We start from the raw sequence: 20712 nt of genomic DNA on the forward strand, positions 1-20712 counted from the left end.
GACAGAAAAACAGCATTTATTTATTTAATTCCATTTATATCTTGGTATGTAGTTGTCCTTCACTCTATTGGGATTCAATCATATAAAAGAGTTTGCTATCAGAGGGTCATTTACACACCCAAAGCAGCCTTTCAGTGCTAGTAATACAGACAGTACACCGACTACAGTCAACATCGGACGCCTCCCTCACTCACTCAGTCTGTTGCATACATAATTGTTCACTTGTGTGTATATATACATTACCCTCCCTCGTCACTACTCATCATTATTTTTCTCCTGCTATGTTGGAGCAGTAGATTTGAGGCAGAGTAAAGCTCTATTAACATCAGATTCTCCCTATCTCTCTCTCACTCTCACACACACACACACACACTCGCTCTATCACACACACACAACGAGATCTGCCAGCTAGTCTCTGGTGCTCAGCTGACAAACAGCAAGGAGAGCTTTAGTTTATTAGGTAAAAAAAAAAAAAAAAGATAAAGCGCTTTCTTTCTTTCACAAGGAAGGGTGAAAGGTGACCAGGGAGGGTCAGTGGGGGGGTCATACAGGTGAAAGTGAGAGTTTGTGGGCCTAGCTGAGAAGCTGGCGGATCTCCTTGTGCATGTGACACAAGAAGTCCACGTATGATGCTCCCCCACTGTTGCTCTTGTCCTCGACCAGGAAGTGCCTGAATATCAGCTCGGCTCTGTCTTCCTGTTTCACCACCATCAGCTGCAAGCAAAAGAGGAGAGAGAGAGAGGTGAGGAAGAGGGAATAGGTGTGAGAAAGCCAGAGGAGGGAGTGGAAATAAGGCGAGGAGAACGCTTACCTTCATGTATCGTGATCTCTGCGCTCTGAAGGAGTCGACAATCTCTCGGAGCCTCTGGGAGAAGGGGTTGTCCAGCACTGGCAGACTTGTCTGGAAAAGAAAGCAGTGACATTCAGAAATGACACAAGACTTTGACAATTATGTGGATTATGAGGATGGAAATAAGGTTTTGACACCATGTGCATGGTTTAAACAGTGCTAATATAACCAAAATTCACATTTGTCCCTCAGTCACTGATAAACCATGAAATAACTGGTCTTTAACTAGGAGAATGATAGAAAAAATACTCAACTAAAGCAACTAACACTTATCAGAAACTTTGCCTCCATGTTCCTGACAGTTATACAGTTAGTTACATGACAGTTATAGGTAATTTTCCGAAGAAATACTGAAAAATCGACATTCAACCATTTTTATCCCTTGATAGGTTGAGATTAAATATTGTGTTTTGTTCTAAAAGAGTGGCTGTTATGATTTGTATTTACTGTATAACATGACAAATTGATGACCTCCCCTCCAACCTCATATACCACTCTGATGACGGTAAAAGAGTAGAAAAGATGGATGGTATATTAGAGAGGGGTTGTGAGATGAGTGAAATTTGGATGGCCTTGTTAGAAACATAAACTAGGATTAAGCTGCAGGCAGTGGGCATGTCAGCCAAGTCAAACAAGCATTACATGAAAGCAGATCTGTTTCCTCTCACCATGCTCGGGTCGATCTGGCTGAAGCTTTGCGTGCCAAAGATGTTGAGCAGCAGCTCTTGCTGCACGCTAGCTCCTACCCACAGGAAGAGGTGGAGGCCTGTCTCCAGTAGGTAAACTCCGCCTTTCGACAGCCTCTCCTCTGAGTCCCTCACTGCCACCGGCAACGAGCCGCTTTCCAACTTAGTCTGAAAAGTTAAGGAGAAGTACTAGTATTAGATTAATATATTAGCTGCACCATCTACTGATCAAACACTGTATTTCATTTCAACACACTCACTGCAATTGACTATTCAAGCACAACAATATGTGCTCATGTTGACCCAATAATGCACCTTTGCTGTTTTTAAATCATTCATAAAAATTAAAAATTGACATATGTGTCAACAATCACTATAGAGATGTTTTTTTTTAAGTTTGCAAAATATGCAGCTGCAGACTGTGAGTGCTCTTTTCTTCCTCCTCACTGTTTGAAGACCAGAGCGTGCAAAGCTTGCAGGTTTTATTTCCGGTAAATCACAGTTTGCAGTTCTAGTGAGTCAGACTGAAAAGTGAAGATGTCAGCACAGGTCCAGGTTTATGAGCTCAGAGACTTCGATGTGCCTCCCCAATAAAACCAGAGTTCGGCGGCTTTTCAGAGTGAAATCTGCAAATGCTTTGAGAGCTCTTATAGCCATTTTGAACCCTTTCAAGCAAAGTCTGCATGAAACCCATTATTATGTTGATTTGCTTTGCCTAAACAGCAATATTAAACATTTACGACTGTGACTGTATAATGTCTGTGAGCAACAAACACTCAGTTTCATTCAACTAAACATCAAATATTAGAGTTGCATGTTGCTGGCCACAGAAAAGCTTCTTCCCATGTAACTAAGTGACAAGACCAGAGCTTTATGCTGCCGTGTGTGGTCTCACCAGGGGCAGCAGGCGAGGGTAAAAGAAGACGTGGGTCTCTGCGACGTCCATGCAGCTGATCAGCTGCCTCAAGTAAGCCCGGTCGTCCAACGAGATGTCGGCTCCCGGCATCAGCACGTCGCTCTTCAGCACACAGTTGAGATAGACCGGTAACAGCTTCATGCACTCTGGGAGGATCAGCTGGAAAACACAAATTTTTATTTTATTTCAAAACTATTCTGTTTTTGTTTTTTTTTTTTTTTAATAAAATGAAATCTAAGTGGAAGTCTCAAATTGAGGTCAAAACCAAATCAAGTTGAAAAAAATCTGGATGAAGGCAACACAAAATCTAAAAAGCAGGAAAATAAAGTTGCACTTTTCTTAAATCTCAATCCAGAAATGTGTTTAATGTGTCAAAACATTAAGAATATTTACTGTTATCTGATGCCTGATGTGATGTCATGTACTGTAGTTTAGCTCCCTTTTCTGTTTAATGCTAAATGTTTCTTTATGTGCTATTGATCATAATATTACATGCTGAAGTTTTCAGTACCTGACCAGCTGACGAGGGGCTTGCACAGTTCTTGCGGTAGCAGGCCAGAATCTGAGCACATTGGTTAACCAGAGTGTCCCTCACTGCCTTGGTGGGGTTGTTCAGGATGCCACGGAAAGCTGTAGCACACAAACACACACATACATATCAACTGTGACAGGCACAACAAATTAGTCAACCACCAGGAATTGATTTTATGTAAGACAGCAAGGGGCTTGTTGTAAGTGATTTAATAAAATAAGGTGAACCACACTGATCTTTGAAAGAGGCGCCGGAGCGGCAGCCTCAGATATGTGCAGTAAAGTCTTTATCTTGTGAAAGATGAATGAGAAATGTTCTGCTTCAAATTTACAAAGCTGCATATCTTCTACAAAGAACAGCTGCGGCTTTCTATTGATGGCTAATTTGCAGCTCAACAGGAGCAGCTGAGGATAAACCGCCTTGCTTGACAGTATTTTTAGAGACTGATACGTCGTCATTTTCTCCACTCAACATCTTATTCAGACTTTTAGAGTATATAATGCTGCACATGTGAATCTGCCTCTGTTACACCACACAGCCTGACACTGAATGTAACAATGAAGAAACCGTTCTGCTGTGCGAGCTGGTCCTCACCATATTTGGAGAAGAAGTTGATGATTGTGTCTGTCTCACAGTTGCGGTAGAGGTCAGCCAGCTGAGAGCAGCAGTTGACCGCCATGTTGTGGATGCGGAGGCGCCTTTGGCCGCTGCAGCTGGTGTACAGCACCGCACACTGCAGGAAAACAAATGACACAGGCATCTTTTTTTTAAACAATTGAACTTACACTATTTTAACATTATTAGTCTATTAAAATGCAGTTGAAGCAGCACCATCCAAAAAACCTTGTTAGTACTCAAATTTCTTGAGGTTATTTTAGAAACTGACAGAAATTCAGTGGTTTCTCTGCTTTAAAAACCACTCAAATGCATCACCTTGTAAGATATGAACACAAGCAGAACTCTGATTCCTGAGTCTGATCACTGGAGTTTGGATCTACTCCAAGCAAAGACTATCCTAAAATGGCTGATTTGAAAGCTACAAACAAAATGTGTTCCCCTCTTAAAAAGGATTCTGCTCAAAGGGAATTTGTTTCACACACTAATGTGCACACCTGCATAAGCGCTCCCGTTTCCTCGCTGAGCTTGTCATCGTGTTTGAACTCGACTGTGACCGCTTTGTCACAGTCCAGGCCCGCCAGCTCCACATCTGTGGTGTTACTCATGAAGAAGGAGCCAAAGAAGTCTGTCGCTCTGATACCTGAGGAGGGGGGGGGGAGAAGGTGATGACGACAAAGGTGACAAGGTGGGAAATGAGGAATAATGAAGTCGGTTGTCACGTATGTCTTGGTGTGACTGTTTTCTGTTGATGAAGAGTGAATGAGACTAACCTGTGCTGGTTCGCACCCTCATGACGGCGTCAAATCCTACTGGTTTCTGAACGTCTCGTCTGAGGTCGTTCAGGAATCGCTCCTGGTCTGACTGAGCCTGAGATAAAGAAAACACACCATGTGTTACGCACAAGTTACATGTCGCGTAGTATTAAATGATCCAGCTGCTGATGTTTTAACGACAAGCTTTCAGAGATAGAATCCATTACATCTTTGTTTATTATCAAAAAACACTGAAGGAAAAAGCTGGCCACAGTAACTCCCAAACAAAACCTCCTTGAGTCTAAATAGTTTCAGAATAACATTGAATGAAGAGAGTTTTTCTCACCTGGAAATAAGTGTATTTGTAGACTGAACCTCCAGTGGAGACAGGAACCACCCCTAACGTGGCCACGTCCACATACTGGTTGGGAAAGAGGAAGAGATCGACGCAGCAGCCCTGGGCTACGCACTCCTTAGCCAGGGTGTTGTAGAAACCCACCTGAGGCTGAAACAGAGACTGAAGGAAAAGAGGGAGAGTCAATCTGGACTCTTTTTGCTAATATTAGTGTTCAGTTTTTATCATATTTAGTCAACCTCATCCTGTTTTTTTAGGTCAAGTTTTAGTTGCCTAAAAGTCTCTTAGTCAAAGAAAACCGTAACATTTTAATATAGTTTTAGTCTTTTTTAGCCTTCAGATTATATTGAACATTTCAGTCAAACTAGTCGAGCCAAAACTAATATTTTTTGTCATTTTAGTCAAATTTACTTATTCTACATAAGATTGTATCCTATTATCTGATGAAAAACACAGGATGAATGATTAAGAATGCAGCTTTGCATAAAGTGTCTGATGGTATTAGTTTAAGGAATTCATCCAGACATGGAACATGTTCTGATTTGCATATTTATTTTGAACCAACACGATTCAACAACTGGGACTCAATTCTCTCTTTAAAACTATTCTAAAACAATGAGAGCTGTACAGCAACAATTTTTTGGTTACCCACATTTGGATATTTGGATTGTAGAAAAAACTGTCTATAATACTTTGTCTCCTCTTTTTTGTCAACGAAAATGAAAACAATTTTTATTTTTTAAACCACATTTTAGTCTTGGTCTACAACACATACTTAAATCACACAGTGACAATACAAATGAGTGAAAAATAAAGCACATCTGGCTACAGTTGTGTTTACCTTCTCCTTATCTGTCCCAATGAGCTTCTTGTCCTCTCTGTTCTTTAGTTTTCCAGGAGCCTCAGCGATGGGCAGAGAGGTGTGAAACACAAACAGCTTCCCCGCACAATCTGCAGCCTGACAAAAAACAAAACAAAACACAGTGACATGCAAATCATCAGCCATGTTAGCGACACTGTACAGGCCTCGTGTCATGAATCTGGATGTAATAAGACCGTCCAGAGCCTTCTGAGTCATTCCTACAATATTTTTCTTGTATTTCTACACTTTCTGTTTTTAATATTTAAATGTGAAATTAATATATCGAGACCTATATGAGCTTTCCAGACTTGGGAAACCTGCAGGAAGAAGTGGTTACCTTGAGTGCTTCCAGTCCTGCCTGTATGACGGGTCCAAAAACTGTCTCTGTCTCCCTGGTGTCCGCAAACATCTCTGGAATCTGGTCCAGCAAACTGGAAGACATAAACCGTGCATGTCACCAAACTGGACCTTTTGTGTGCATACACACCTCATGTATCTGTTGATATGTGTGTGTGTGTGTGTCTGCTTTATGTCTGCTAACCTCTCAATAACTAGCCGGCTCTCGTTTACGTTGACCAGGAAGCCGTCTAGCAGGGGTACAAACATGTCCGATACGTCCGACACCACCAACATCTGGGGCTGGGCCAGGCTCGCCTTGACATTGTAGAAGTGCAAAACCTTGTTGTAGGTGACGAAGCCCACTCGCACCACAGAGTCCATTTCTGGGTTCTCTCTGGACACAGAAAGAGAGGAAATGGGAGAACGATTATGTTTCCTGACTTCTGTCGCTGTTTTGTAAATTCATTTAGTGATTTCCCACTTTGAATAGTAAATGTTTTTGCCTTCCTCTCCTCCTTCCCGTCTGATTCCCTTTGCTTCCTTTCTCCTTTACTCTTTGCTTCATTCTGTTTTTCCTTTCATTTCTATCTTTCTTTCGTCCTCCTATCCTTCCAGACCCCTCATCCATTCTATCTTTCTCTTAATCAATCTCTCCTTTGTTGCTTCCATATGTCTTTTCTTCTCCTCTCCCCCCTTTTTTTCTATTCATCCCTTCCATCCCCTGTGTGTTTATGTGTTTGAGTACCTGGGCAGGTAGTCTAGGAGGGTCTTGAGTTCCTGGCAGACGATGCTGACCATGCCGCTCTTAACGGCGTTGTAGGACACGTCAATAAGGAAGATGAAGGCTGGAGGCTGAGGAAGCTTGTTGTTCTGTTAGAGACAGGGAAAAAAAGCAACATATGAAATTCATACCTGTCAACATTGGGCTTTGAAAATAAGGGAGATTTTCCAGGACCCCACCTGACCGTAACTTTTACATTATGAAAAGGGTTTCCTCTCTCGGCTCCAGAGATGTAATCGCCAGGTGCTGTAATTGAACGGACGGTTGATGTGTTTTTTTGTGGCTTCTTGGGCGCGCTAATGTTTAACAGACCTAGCATGCTGGTTAACATCATTTTTCCCACCATGACCAACACTGAAGTCCACCGTACACACCTGTACGCAAAACGCATGGTTGTTTCTTAACATGCTTGTTGTCAGGAATAGGAAAATAGTCTCCCATGTATTTAAATATTTACACAGGGATTTTGTTTTTTTTGGCTAGCGTCTCACTCTTTTTGTTAAGGTATAGTTACTGAAGTCAACAACAGTTTCACAGCTTAAGAAAACATGATGTTAATCGAGTGGATTTGTAGTGTTAGTGCCTGTATTAAAAGATCTTATAGCAGGTTTCAATCTTGTGCTTTGACTTTTGTTAGTGGGATGCCCTTTAGTGTACATATGGACATTCTGCAAACAGATTGTGCCTTTAAAATATTTACCAGAACACTAATTCATCTAGATACAGGTGCAAGTTCCTTACCAGTCTTCCTGCTTTGAATTTGTCTCTCCATCACCTGACACCTGGGCTGCTTCTATGTGTTTCTCTTTCCTCCTTAAAACCTTTTCTTTCAATCTTGAATCAGTTCCGTCTTCTTTACTTTCTCCTTGTTTTTCTTTCAACACCATAACATCCTGCAATTCTTCCTCGCTTCTGTCTCCTCTCTCCTAATTCCTTCACTCACTCTCTGGAAATGTAAAAAGCCTTCCTTTTAAAAGTCTGACAGAGCATGAAGCGGTGTCAATAACAGTGATTGTGGACAAACAACACACAGCGGGAATGCATCAGCAGTCAAAACCAGCCAAACTATCAGTCTACATTAATATTACTGTAATGTAAAGCGGCAGCAATGAGCGCTGCTAGAAGCTACGACAGAAAGTTGCGGTAGGAAGCCGGTATGAGCGCACTGACGGCTGTAAAGTGATCAAAGTTTGTGTGAACGCTACTTCAGAATTTGAGAGGTTGGTAAACGGCATTTACATGTGTTTAGTCTCCACTAGAGCTCTGTGTGTAACTGTAAAAGTAGGGAAATACGGGAGATTTATGGGGAAAATAACGAAATGGAAGCACACGGGAGAAACCTGGGAAAAACAGGAGATTTGACCAGTCTGGAAGTTGTGAGCAAATTATAACTACTTAATAACCATCCAAATGAAATCACACTTAGTCATCCCTTTTTGCAGTCTAAAATAATGTTAATGTGTTTCTAAATGTATTATTAATTATTAAAGGAAAAAAAGAGGCCTTTTGGGAAATGCTCCTTTTCGTCTTAGCTGGAGGGGTGTGTGGGTGTAATCTACAAGTCGAGGGTAGACGGTGTGTTGTTAGCAGTGTTATAGAGGAGTAAGGATCACACCAGCATCTTAACTGACGAAAGCGACATTTGCAGGTACATTTTTATGCTGTTTAATGTGCTGCAGCTGACTAGCTAAGTATTATCCGGCATGCAAACGTGTTGTTGATGTAACTTTTCCTGCTGAATATTTGTTTGGTCGCTCATTCAGCAAAATAAGGTGCAGGAGAAGATAAAGAGACATTAGTGGGTAAAGCTGATGTTAGCTGTTGTTTTAAGTCTGCGGCTCTTGTGTTGTGTATTCTGACCAAGTAATACAAAACCATCATGCAACCAAAAAATATTAAATAGAAACTCCCTTTTGGTTTCAGATTTTTTTCTCAATGGACACCACAGAACATGTGATTTATAGAGGAGATATGTATGCTGTAGCGAAACAAAAGAACGACACGAAAGACAAAATCCTGCAGACTTCAGTCCACCACATAGATCCCCTTTCAATCCCAGGACTTACTTTACAGTAGTCAACAGTGGCCAGAAACTCGTAGCTGCCCAGCGAAAGCTCTGGTCTGTCATAGCAGTCCACTCTCTTCCCAGTGTGGTCCAGATGCTGGAAATAATGTGGAGGAACTAGAGGAGAACAGAGGAAGAATAAACAGAGAACATTAATACAGTGAAGTTAATTTAGAAAATAATTGAACAGTTATTTGCTCGCTGCACATAAACACTCTAACGCTGACTCACCCTCTGTGACGCAGCTGCAAAAGCCACACTGGAAGCGGCGTCCTCCCTCTATGAACTGCATGTATGGACACATGTAGGCCTTACAGCGGTTGCAACGGATTGGGCCGCCCTCACCATGGTCCACCAGGTATGGAGGGGTCTGATAAAAAGATAACATGAAAGGAGTAAGAGAGAATATATATGCACCCATATTGGTAAAACGGCCAAAATACACTGCTGCCCAACGGCATGCATCAAAACAGCCGCCCCTATTATATTCTATGTACAACCCCACACTGGCAGCGGCTATCCGCGCAGGCGCTCTTTCACATTCTGCCCCACGACACTTTGCACCAATGTCCTAATTCCTGCCTCACCGCCCCTGAAAAAATGCATTTTTTCCAGAGAAAAAACTGCTTTGTACTTCAACACAATGTTGGCCCAACTATAGACGTCATTTACCATTTTGTTGCCTGCTTTTCACCGTAGTTTTAACTATTTCACTTGTGCCTGTACCCACAAGGGTACCCACAAAAATTAAATAAATGAATTAATAAACTCCACTTGCTCCCTGCTTGAACATCCCAGCTCCTGTAGCAGCTGCTCCTCTCTTCACCTCTTACTGTCGCTGTCTCTCGTGTGTATAGAACAATGGATGAGATAATAGTTGTTGAGGTTGAGAAATATTCTGAGCTTTAAGACCCACAATCCCGTCATTACAAAGACAATGGCAGAAAAGATATTGCCTGTTGAGCCATAGCTCTGGAGATTGGCTCTTCAGGCGTAAAACTAACCCAGTCCAAATGGATTTTGGTTGAACATGTGACAAGTGAATGAAAGCCGATCCCGTCACTGTCATTTTGAGGCAATCATCCTACCGGCGTCCTGTGATAACTATTACATATCAGGCAGCGCTATGAAAACTAATCTTTTTTCAAATCAGGCTAAAGGTGAAAACTGTCCAACTGTTATGAAAATCTCAGTGGAATATACATCTGCAGTGTGGAGCACAAGCATGAAGAGGGTGAGAGGCAGAGGAGGCTTGTTGTTGGGTCAGATTAAGCCACAATCTATTCTAAACACCCAAAGGTTTTTGCTGCAGATTAAATTCTTAGGTAGCCATCAGCCAAAAGGATAATATGCTTTATATATTTTTATATTCAGAGCTCTTTTGATCGGCAATTTATTCCACCCATTGTCAACCAAATTCCTTCGTTCACCATCTGCTAGCTTTCCAGTGAACACGGTTATATCTCTGAGGATATTGTGTCATGCATCAACATCTACAGATCGGAAAAAGTCCAGTAAAAAAGCAGCGTCTATGTAGGGCAATACAGGAGGGAGAGGAGGGGGCATTGCTCACCTCATCTGGCGGCAGCGTGGCGAGGGGCTTGATGACGGCGGCGAGTGGCACCTGAGACTGCTTGGCCATGTCGGATGTGCAAGGCATGTTGTAGGCCGTACAGCGGACAAACCTGGGACTGGCGTTCCCTTAATACAAAACACAATTCTTCCATTGATATCACACAGTCCGTAAACCTTTGTCAGATTGAAAGTGTGCCGATATTTCTGATTTGCTAGTATTTCTACTAGTATCTAGTTGGAGAAAGAAGGGAACATGTAAAAGATAATTCTGTGAGATTTAGATCAAAAGGTCACAACTTCGACTCGCTGAACCCTTTTGGAAAATTAAAAGAAAGTAGAACCTACCTTGGTCTTTGACCTGAAAGTTGGTAGTGACCAGTGGTGGGGCCTGACCCCTAACCCCCGTAGTGAACGGCTCAGTGCTCTTAGTTTTGTCATCTTCGATTACTTGGATCTACAAAGAAGAGAAGGGGACAAATATATCCCAACTTTCATACATGTTTACATTGTAAGTAAGTGCACATGACACATTGTCCCCCAGGTCTCCCAAGTCTAAAAGAAGACACCCATGCAAAAGAAGACTTTCACACAATGCTACACACATCTGCAGCTACTAAACTCAAACTGAACCAGTCATCGTCTTTGGACATTTTACAGCTTTTAAAAATAAATACTTCACAGTCAAGGTGACATATGGTAGATTCATGCTGAAGATGCTTGTGTAGATTCACAAATATGGTAAAAACAAAACTTAAAGACAGAACTAAATGACATCTCCTGGAAAACAGGAAGGATTTATCCAGGCATGCCATTTATGCATGGGAGTGTGGGAAAGTCAACACGTTGTAGGTTAACATGCAGCGCACAGAGATGGTTATGAGGGGAAGAAGTCGGAGCTTTTTGATGACTGACAAACTCTGAAAACTAAAAAGTACTCTCAGTTTGTCAAAACAAAGATGGGCTTCCTCAAAATCCTGGTCTAACACACAGAAACAGTGAGGTAGGAGTGAAGTAGCAGTAGGGATAACCAACACATGGTGACGGGATCCAGTGCATGGTAATGATAAGTATAAGGGGATTGCCTTAAATGGAAAACTATCTGAGGACAATCTCCTTAATATGGATTCTGAGAAAGGTCACAATTATTTCACTTATCATATCATTCAGAAACAATGCCGTGTGTTTGTACAGAGTACATCAGACACCAAAGTTTCCCAGAGTATCGTTCAAGTCTTGCTTGATAGGAAATAAATTAGTCTAAGTTGTTAATATTTCCAAAAGGAGCCCATCTTTCACATTACTATCACTGACTTTGAGAGGTTAGATGATAAGGACAGGAGGAGGTGGAAGCGGTGGGTTAGTGCACGCGAGCAGAGAGGACAGGATGAAGCAGAGGAAAAGGCAGGCACACAGGAAACTTACTGGGCTGGGGATAGCGTCTGGATCTATTCTATGTCTTGATTTCTGCACAGCCGGCATGTCAGACGCTTGCTTTACATTCAAAAGTTTGTCCAGCAAATTGTGCAAAACAGGACAAAATACATGAATACAAAGAGTGAAAGATATAAAAAGGGAGTGTGAGAAGAGAAGACTCAGCGAGATGGTGCTGAGTAGCAGGCAGCATTGTTGTTATTCAAACAGAAACTCATCGGTAGCATTGATTATAGATTTATAGCACTGTAGAGTATGACAGTTGAGCAAAAGTAAACATAAACTAATAATATCAGTAGCCTGTTTGACACACATGCTAAGCAGCTCTACATGTAGAGTAAAGGTCACACACAAAGTTGAAATATTAGACTTTAGTGGTGGATATCAGGATAATCACGGGGACATGTTGGATATCATTCAGTCTTATGTGTGAAACTACAATTATTATTTAAAAGTCTCGCTGAGATTAAAATCTGTCCTGGCCAAGAGAGCAGCATGTAAACATTATGACAATTAATATAGACACATAAACAGGCCAAGAAATACTGTCTACTTTATACATGCTTGCCATCAAAAATCTATATGACTCAACTGGTTATCTGGCTAAATATGGAGGATGATATATAATAATATTGCACTATCGCCCAGCCCTAATTGGCATGCACACTCATATACATCTCATTTTCACACTCACTCAGGCAAATGTCTTAAAGTCAACTTTCCTCACAAATACATCTCAAAACACGGCGTGTGGAGCAATTAATAGACAGAGATCAACAGTCCGTAACGGTGTCATAAACATGGACATTTGGAGTTGAACAGTGTATGTGTGTTTATATCTGCTCACCGGGCTAGGAATGGCATCTGGGTCGAGTCTTTTCTGTGCAGGTGGAGCAGGAGCCGGTGCTGGTGCAGGAGCTCCGTAGTTGGGTTGCCCGGGATAAGGGCCTGCATAGCCAGGCTGCGGGCCTCTCGGCTGCCCGAATGCACCTGAAGTGAACGAGAAAACAGCTGAGCAATGGAGAAAACTAACAGCAGTCAATTTAATTTCCATTTAGTGGTTGTCTCCTCACCATTCTGTTGAGGAGGGTATCCTCCCTGCATGCCAGGCTGAGAGGGAGGCTGCTGCATGGGCCCAGGAGGGCATGTTGGGCCCTGTGGTCCTGGAGGCAGGTGGTTGCTCTGGGCCATGGATGTGGGAGGCATCTGAGCTCTGGGAGGAGGTGGACCGGAGAGGTAGGGGGGTGGCTGGGATGGAGGGGGCTGCTGTTGGGGTGGCATGGGGCCTGGGTACTGGCCAGAGGGAGCTGAGGTTGGAGGAGGACCAGGAGGAGGAAATGACCCAGGCTGAGAGGAAGGAGGGGGTGCTTGAGATGGGAAGGAGCCCTGGGCAGGGGGAGGTGGGCCGGACATGAAGGCAGGCTGGCTGACAGGTGGAGGTGCTGAAGAGAAGGGGGGCTGTGTCGGAAGGAAGGACTGCTGTGGTTGGGACACAGGGGGAGCAGGAGCTTGGGTGGGTGGAGGCACGGGACCCGTGTAAGAGGAAGGAGAAAAGCTTTGCTGAGACGAAGGAGGTGGTGGTGCAGAGGAGGTGAACTGCTGTTGAGAGGTAGGGGGAAGAGAGGAGTTGAATGGCTGTTGAGAAGGAGGCGGGCCTCCGTAGTATTGCTGAGAAGCTGTGGGGCCACTGGGAGTTGGTGGCTGGGTGGGAGCAGAGGACGCTGCAGGGGGCGGGGCTTGGGTGTAGGAGGGTGGAGGAGCGCCGGGGAAGGCGGTACTGACAGGAGGCTGGGAGCTGTGAGGTGGAGCTGAGGAGAGAGCGACAGACAAGTGTGATTATCTCAAGGTGACATGAAGTATTGATGATAGACTTGTTCCTTTAATCAATATGCTCGGTTAAGCCTATGTTAAGAGACAACCGCACCACTTGCCGTTCATCAATCACATCATCATATTAGAGTAAATAACACTGCACTTGAGTATAAATCCATCTGAAGTTTACCATATCCTGGCCCCGCAGGGGTGGGTGGTCCAGAGGTGATCTGCATCCCAGACATCTGGTTGGTGACGTGCTGCATTGAGGGTGGAGGCCCGTAGTGTTGGGGATAGGAGGGGTGCGGAGGCCCTGACAGATTCATAGCTCCTTGGCTGTATGGCTGAGACACAGCAGGCCTGGAAACACACAAATTTATTCCGTGAGTTTATATACCAGGGTTTTCCTGCCTATCCAACTCAAAAGCAGGATGCCTTTGTTGAAAATTCCGGCCTGTGATGTTGACGGAACGAAAAAGGTGGAACTCAACTGCGAGGGCAGCGCAGCCCCCGGTAAGTCTACGGCGCACAAGCTAGAATTGTCTTGTAGTTCATCTATAAAAAATGCTGCGTTTGCAAGCGTTTTTTTAAATTTAATGACTAAATAATTTCCTTCACGAGACGTTGTCAGTCAGAGACTAACGTTAGCAGAGCGGAGCAGCGATCAGCAGTAACGAACGAGACCTGCTGACCAACACACACTGCAGCATTAAACAACTTAAACCAACTCTGAGGTGAAGAAAATAACTTGGTGGTCAGTCTGTTTCACCTCAAAAACCCTGCGCCCGCTCAGCGTGTTGGACAGTGATGTTTTTTCCCCGGAGCTAACGGGCTGCTCTCCACTGCTGGAGACATGACGTTAATAACAACACAGCGGAGCACTCCGCCTCCCCCTCAGTTTGTTATTCTCATATAGGCAGGAGACTGTAAGATGCTTTGTTATTAATTAATTAATTAACGCAGTTAACTTTTTAAAATAGAAAGGCTGTGGACCATTTATCTTATCTGCCAGTTATGTTTCATATTGTATTTCAGTGGAATAAGGACACCAGTGAATGATTTGGCACAAAGTATACTGGAGCAAGAGACTGAAAATAGTGCCCCCTTTTTCTATTCATTCAATCAATTCTGAATCAAACTGGCACCCAAGTATCATGATAGTATCAAATCTGGAGATAAGCACACACACGCACACACACACACACGCACGCACGCACGCACAGACATACAAAGAAAACGTCATGGCAGACCATCTAATGCAGTTAAAATAAGAAAGCCGTGGTTCCATAATAAGGTCGGGGGTTGCTGAAATCTCATTACTGACTTGATATGTGTATATGTGGATTTACAGTAACCTGATTACTTAAGTGCATGTAAACGCACTGAACAACATGACATACTTACTGAACCATCTGCACGCAGCCTTGCTAACTTTTTCAGCCTGATAAAGTTTTGTGCAGCAATTCTAGTCACTATAATATTATCCAAGCATGATGAATGTGTATAGTCTCTTTGCAGCGCTTGACCTTCCGTAATGCTTAATACCTGCATTAGAGCTACAACGATTAGTTTATTAATCGATTAGTGGATGGACAGAAAATTAACTGCGAACAATTTTGATAATTGAACAATCATTTCAGTGATTTTGTTAAGCAAAAACGCCAAACATTTGCTGGGTGGATCTTCTCAGATGTGAGGATTTGAAGTTTTTGTGTGTCATACATGACAGTCTGTTGAACAGACAAAACAAGACATTTGAAGACGTCACCATGGGATCTTTTTGTTTTTCACTATTTTCTGACATTTTAAAGATTATAAGATTAATCAAGAAAATAATCGTAGTTGTATCCCTAACATAATTCATTTTGTTGAGCTATGTGTTTCAAGCACCAGTGTGTTTTGAATAACTTGATTTGGTTTATGTGAAGTACATTTTCTCTCCTAAATAACCACATGACAGTCTTGGAGGAGCCCCAAGTTCTACGGTTTCAAATAGTCTCAGTGTACCTACCTATTTCATGTACACCTTCAAATAGAGCCTGTCAAATTGGGTACATTTATGCTTAAAAAATAGTGTCTTATAAAACCTGATACCTTTAGGGGGAAAAACAATCAATAAACATGTAATTACCTGGGTGGTGCCTGTGTCATAGTTGGTGGTCCATTCTGCATGTCCCCCTGACTATGACTGTACTGAGTGTACTGTTGAGGGGCTGATACTGGAGGAGGTCCAGAAGTGGGAGGGCCCCTGCCAGGACCTGTAATGCAGGGACAAAATATTATACACATACCTGCGAAAAGCATCGTTCCTGCTACAAATAATCCTGGATCCATTCTGATAGAAATCTTTCTAATTTGATGAAATTAGTGCAGCAAGCTCAACATGGCTATATGCTCCCGTGGTGCCCAAACTCATTTTTAGAACTAACTGATTACCTTCCCAGATTTTATCTCTGGGATTAGGAGCACAGACGATAAAGTGAAACCAGGCTGGCAAAGACTGTGTGCTAAAAAAGACCAGTTAGATTAATGGGAACAATGTTCTGATCAATGTTCTGCAAATAAACACCACATATCTGACAATTTTAGGGTGTAGCTGATTAGTCTGTAAAATCTTCAACTTCTCTTTGTTTTTACTTTAAAAAAAAAAAATTGCAATCATGAGACATTTTTAGCGAAGTAGTTTGTTCATGAAAAGCGAGATGTCCAGACTCCACAACACATTCCCTACTGGAGACTGGAATCACAACACAATGTGTGTGTAAAAAAACAAAACAAAACACAACATTGACAAATTGACAGAGGCAGAGACTAAATATGAAACATGTATCTTACATAGTAAAAGCTTAGTTCACATTTGTGGTTAATACAGACGTTTGAAAATAAAAAAGGTTAGTAACAGTCACTAGCTTTAGGTAGAATTAATATATTAATATCTATTGTGCTTTGAGAAAACGACGTGGCAGTAAAAAATAATGCCTGCAGGTACAAAGAGGATTCGATGATTGCAGAGCATGTGGAGTGTGAAATGAGCAAGAAAAAGAGAGGAGGCAGTTACCTAAGTCAAGAGGAGAAGAGAGGTCAGAGACTGGGTTGGCTGCCACAGCCTTAGAGGGAAAGCTTGTGAAAGGAGAATAACCTGAAATACAAGAGAAGAGGGAAAGAAGGCAAATATAGAGAGGTGTAGGGAAATGTGTAAAGCCACATGAAGCCATGACAGGGCAGTTGAGATTTAGATTAGTATGCAAAAGGCACAGTGCTTTTCTCACACATACATGAACAAGCACATGGCGGGCAGCAGGTGGGACACTCCAAGGTTATAGCTCTGCGAATGCTTGAAGAGCATCACAGCTGACCCAGTGTCCTTCTCTCTCTATCATACAAACATTTGTCCAAGAACATGTGGGCAGGAGCTTTACGTTAACTTAGCAATACTGAATTTTACCACTAGGTCTAGCTGCTCCTGAGTGGGACATAATGAGAGCCAATGAATGAGAATGTGGCGGCACCACAGTCAGGACAACTAAGTGACACATCGTGTTTTTATTTCTCACAACAATCATTCAACTTAACTTTTCCTGTTGTGCTAGGGTGCTGTGTGTAGCTGCGGTGTTTCCGGTTAACAACTGGAAACCCTGCGGCTACACACAACACGGCACAGCTATGCTATGCTATGCTATGCTAACGATGCTAGCCATGCCAACTAGCTGCTAGCCGCCGCGCAGGCTGGTAAAATGATCCATCCCGTCCCTTTGTATCCGTGGGTTGTTTTCAAAAAACAAGCTGCTGTCAGCAGCCCGGCCGGGTTTATCCGGGTTATTGGTGAGATCTGCACTGTTCAGCCCGGGTCAGCCTACCTCCTCCAGCTTATCTCTGGTGTCCAGCTGGGTGGACAACAGTAGCCGGCCCTGTCAGTGTTTGAGTCTCCGTGTGAGTCACTTAAATGTCTCATAATGACATCTAAGCGGTTCAGTCAGTTCGCATAAAATCAGTTTAAGCTTGTATACTGGACCAGCAAAATCGGAAACTGACCCAAGCCTACTTTACCTTGTGGCGGAGCTCCAGGCTGGTAGGCTGATGCAGGGCCATTGTAGGGTGCGTAGGGGGCAGGGTATCCCCCATCCAGGGGAGCATAGCTGGGCTGACCATAGCCAGGCTGAGGCTGGCCATAAGGAGAGGCCATAGGAGTGTGCTGGTTTACATTCATCCTCAGTTCATCCCTAAATCTGGATAAAATTGTGACACAATCACAAACAATTACTCAATATAGTTATTCAAGACTTAACTTGTTTAGCCTGCTTCCAGGCTGTAAACAGAGATTTTACTATCAAGATAGTTGGAGTATAAAAGCCACAGAGAAAGAGATGTTGATAGTGATAAAGATTGCTGGTATAGTCTTGGGTTGAGGCTGAAGGGAAGGCCTTTTGACAGAACTTCAAACAACTGATCTTGGAAAGAATGACTGCTACCAACACTCTCTTTTAAGAAAAAATGTTGTTCAATTCAGTTAAATGTTCTTCAACCTGTAGGACAGTCTTTTCTTTTCTGCGTTCAACTATTTCATCACCAAAGACAGAAAGAGAGAACTGAAAGCAGTGCTAAGACGACATATTTAACCCCGACTGAGCAGAGTTTGTCTGCACCACGCACCTGAACTAACAAGCGAGAAATGTAGTGTAAAGCCCTTCGAGCCTGCACGCCTTTTGGCTCGTCAAGTTTCTGCAGTCAGACACAAATCACATATTACTTATGACGTTGTTATTTCCTGGTTTAGTCAGTGACAACACCTCTATTGGCTTTTTATGTTTGCTTTGGTCACACCCACAGAGTGCATCTTAGTCATAGACTTTTGAGTTTACACACTGTGCAACAATAAAATAATTGACATTAGAACTGTTTACAAACACACTGTTCCCACGCTGATTTTAACACAAATCAAAGTTAAAACACAACAAAAACTATTCCAATAGTTTGAAGCACAACAGACACAAACCACAAGACTTGTAACTATTTCTGAACTATAGGGACACGATCAAATGCTTGCTACTGTGAAGACAGTGTATACTGGCTACTGGACTCCAGCAACTGTTTAAATAAAGTGTTTTAAGGTCTTCACATTTCATTTGAAGTAGGGTTGGGCAATATATGGATAATATAGCGATATTGTGATATGAGACTAGATGATATCTTAGATTTTGGATATCATAATATCATGATACGACATAAGTGTTGTCTTTTCCTGGTTTTAAAGCCTGCATTACAGTCAAATAATATAATTTTCCATTTTCCTTACCAGACTGTTCTATTATTTGCCTTTACCCACTTAGTCAATATATCCATATTACTGATGATTATTTATCAAAAATCTCATTGTGTAAACATTTTATGAAAACACCAATGGTCATCCCTACAATATTGTTGCAATAATGATATCGGGGTATTTGGTCAAAAATATTGTGATATTTGATTTTGTCCATATCACCTAGCCCTAATTTGAAGACCCCAAAAAGTAACTTAATGGGGCTATCAACCTTATGAGCATGGTTATTTCTGCATATCACATGTAGTCTTCGACCCTGCTCACACAACTCAAAGTTAAAACATACCAAAAACTACTCCAATAATTTGAAGCACAGCAGACACAAACCTCAAGACTTGTAACTATTTCTGAGTTATGGGGTCACGGTTAAATGCTTGCTACTGTGAAGAAAGTGTGTATTGGCTCCTGGACTCCAGCATCTGTCTAAATAAAGTGTTTTAAGGTCTTAACATTGCATTTGAAAATCCCAAGAAGCAATTTGATGGGGCGATCAACTTTATAAGCATGGTTATTTCTGCATGTCACATGACATCTTCAACCAAGTGGGGATGTTTGTACACTAACTTGGCTTACGGAGACTGACCTAACCTATATGACAGTGTGATGAGTATCATCTATCAGACTAAACGAGCGGGGCCTTTGAATAATTCAGCAGTACAGGTGCCACAACGAGAAATACAATCGCTGGAGCCGCACAGCTATTTAGTATGTCGGGCCTACCGAGTGACCCACACCTGCTGCCGTCGCTGTGTTTCACAATTAAGAGACTTAAAAAGGTTTAGCAGTTTCAAAAAACTCACAAAGAAAAATATTATCCTAGTATAAGAAACGTGTTACTGGCAAATCAAATGCCAGCTTCGTAGGAGTAAAGTATGGCAAAGTGAGGAGAAGATGTACGAGTGAGAACAACCTCAGTGCCGCATTACAGTTAGCTAGCAACACCACAACCAAAACCTCAAAACACCAGATCGGTCAATACACACGGCTAACTGTGGCGAGAATGACCGAGACACAATATCTTCGATTTAACAACACGTCCAAGTTGTGGGAGCTAACTTAAAAATGCTAACCGGGCTACTTGGATCATGATGACAGCAGCAGTGGTTGAAATCAGCTGTGACCAAATCGCCACAACCGGAGCTAGCTAATGTTAGCCTCATAGCTAAGCTAATGACTTCCATTCCATAATGCTATTTCTAAGAGCGACGCTAGCCGTGCTGTAGCATTAGCTTTAGCATTAGCATTAGCTACGATAGCAAAAATCCTAGTCCCCCTGTCAAACCGGGGTTAGGGGTGTCACACATTGACTGGTTTCAAATAGAAACCTACCTCCAAAGTGGTGTAAATAGTAAGGCTCGGGGCAAAGCTGTTAAACCCGGTTGCCGACAAACTGTGAAGCCGACGTCGTCCCGGGGTGTTTCTCACTAATCCCTTCTTGCTATCAGAAGCGGACGTTCAGCGGAACTGCTGCAGCGCTGTGCCACGTCCACTTCCGGACCCGGCGGAGGGACTTCCTCCACACTCACCTCCACTACTGTGGTGGAGGAAAGCAGCTCAAAGAACTGGATGTAGGTTTAATACAACAAAAATCAACTACGCACGTCTCATCAACTATTTTTCTCTAGTTGTTGAAGAAAGTAGGTTTGTAATTGGTACAAAGTTAAAAGACAGGTTCCCAGTTGTCTTAAAACAACAGTCAGGTGTCCATATGTGCACTGAAAGAGGTTTTCCTTTCTGTAATCATTCCTCCTGTACATTCTGGCTATTAAAATATTTCCTTCAAATGTGCTTTCAATGTAAGTGATGGGGGACAGAATC

The 20712-nt window shown here is 42.6% G+C and overlaps 1 protein-coding gene across 2 annotated transcripts; it reads right to left on the bottom strand.

Annotated features, from left to right (window-relative positions):
- Window positions 1-409: 409 nt before the first annotated feature.
- On the bottom strand, window positions 410-20372 carry sec24c (SEC24 homolog C, COPII coat complex component). Of its 2 annotated transcripts, XM_042396991.1 has the most exons (24): window positions 20224-20372; window positions 17622-17800; window positions 16633-16713; window positions 15706-15832; window positions 13765-13934; window positions 12836-13570; window positions 12610-12752; window positions 10677-10785; window positions 10330-10457; window positions 8988-9126; window positions 8758-8873; window positions 6656-6780; window positions 6113-6304; window positions 5909-6002; window positions 5551-5667; window positions 4701-4871; window positions 4373-4469; window positions 4097-4242; window positions 3579-3717; window positions 2964-3082; window positions 2432-2611; window positions 1519-1704; window positions 812-901; window positions 410-714 (listed from the first exon to the last, which is right to left on the bottom strand). In XM_042396991.1, the coding sequence occupies exons 2-24, from the start codon at window positions 17779-17781 to the stop codon at window positions 574-576; spliced, it is 3705 nt and encodes a 1234-aa protein (XP_042252925.1). In that variant the 5' UTR covers window positions 17782-17800; window positions 20224-20372; the 3' UTR covers window positions 410-573. The 2 variants fall into 2 exon arrangements, with proteins under 2 accessions (XP_042252925.1, XP_042252926.1); XM_042396992.1 differs by lacking the exon at window positions 16633-16713 and having other exon boundaries at window positions 484-714; window positions 20224-20371.
- Between the last annotated feature and the right edge of the window lie 340 nt (window positions 20373-20712).

This window comes from Thunnus maccoyii, chromosome 20, assembly GCF_910596095.1.
Source record: "Thunnus maccoyii chromosome 20, fThuMac1.1, whole genome shotgun sequence".
NCBI lineage: Eukaryota > Metazoa > Chordata > Actinopteri > Scombriformes > Scombridae > Thunnus > Thunnus maccoyii.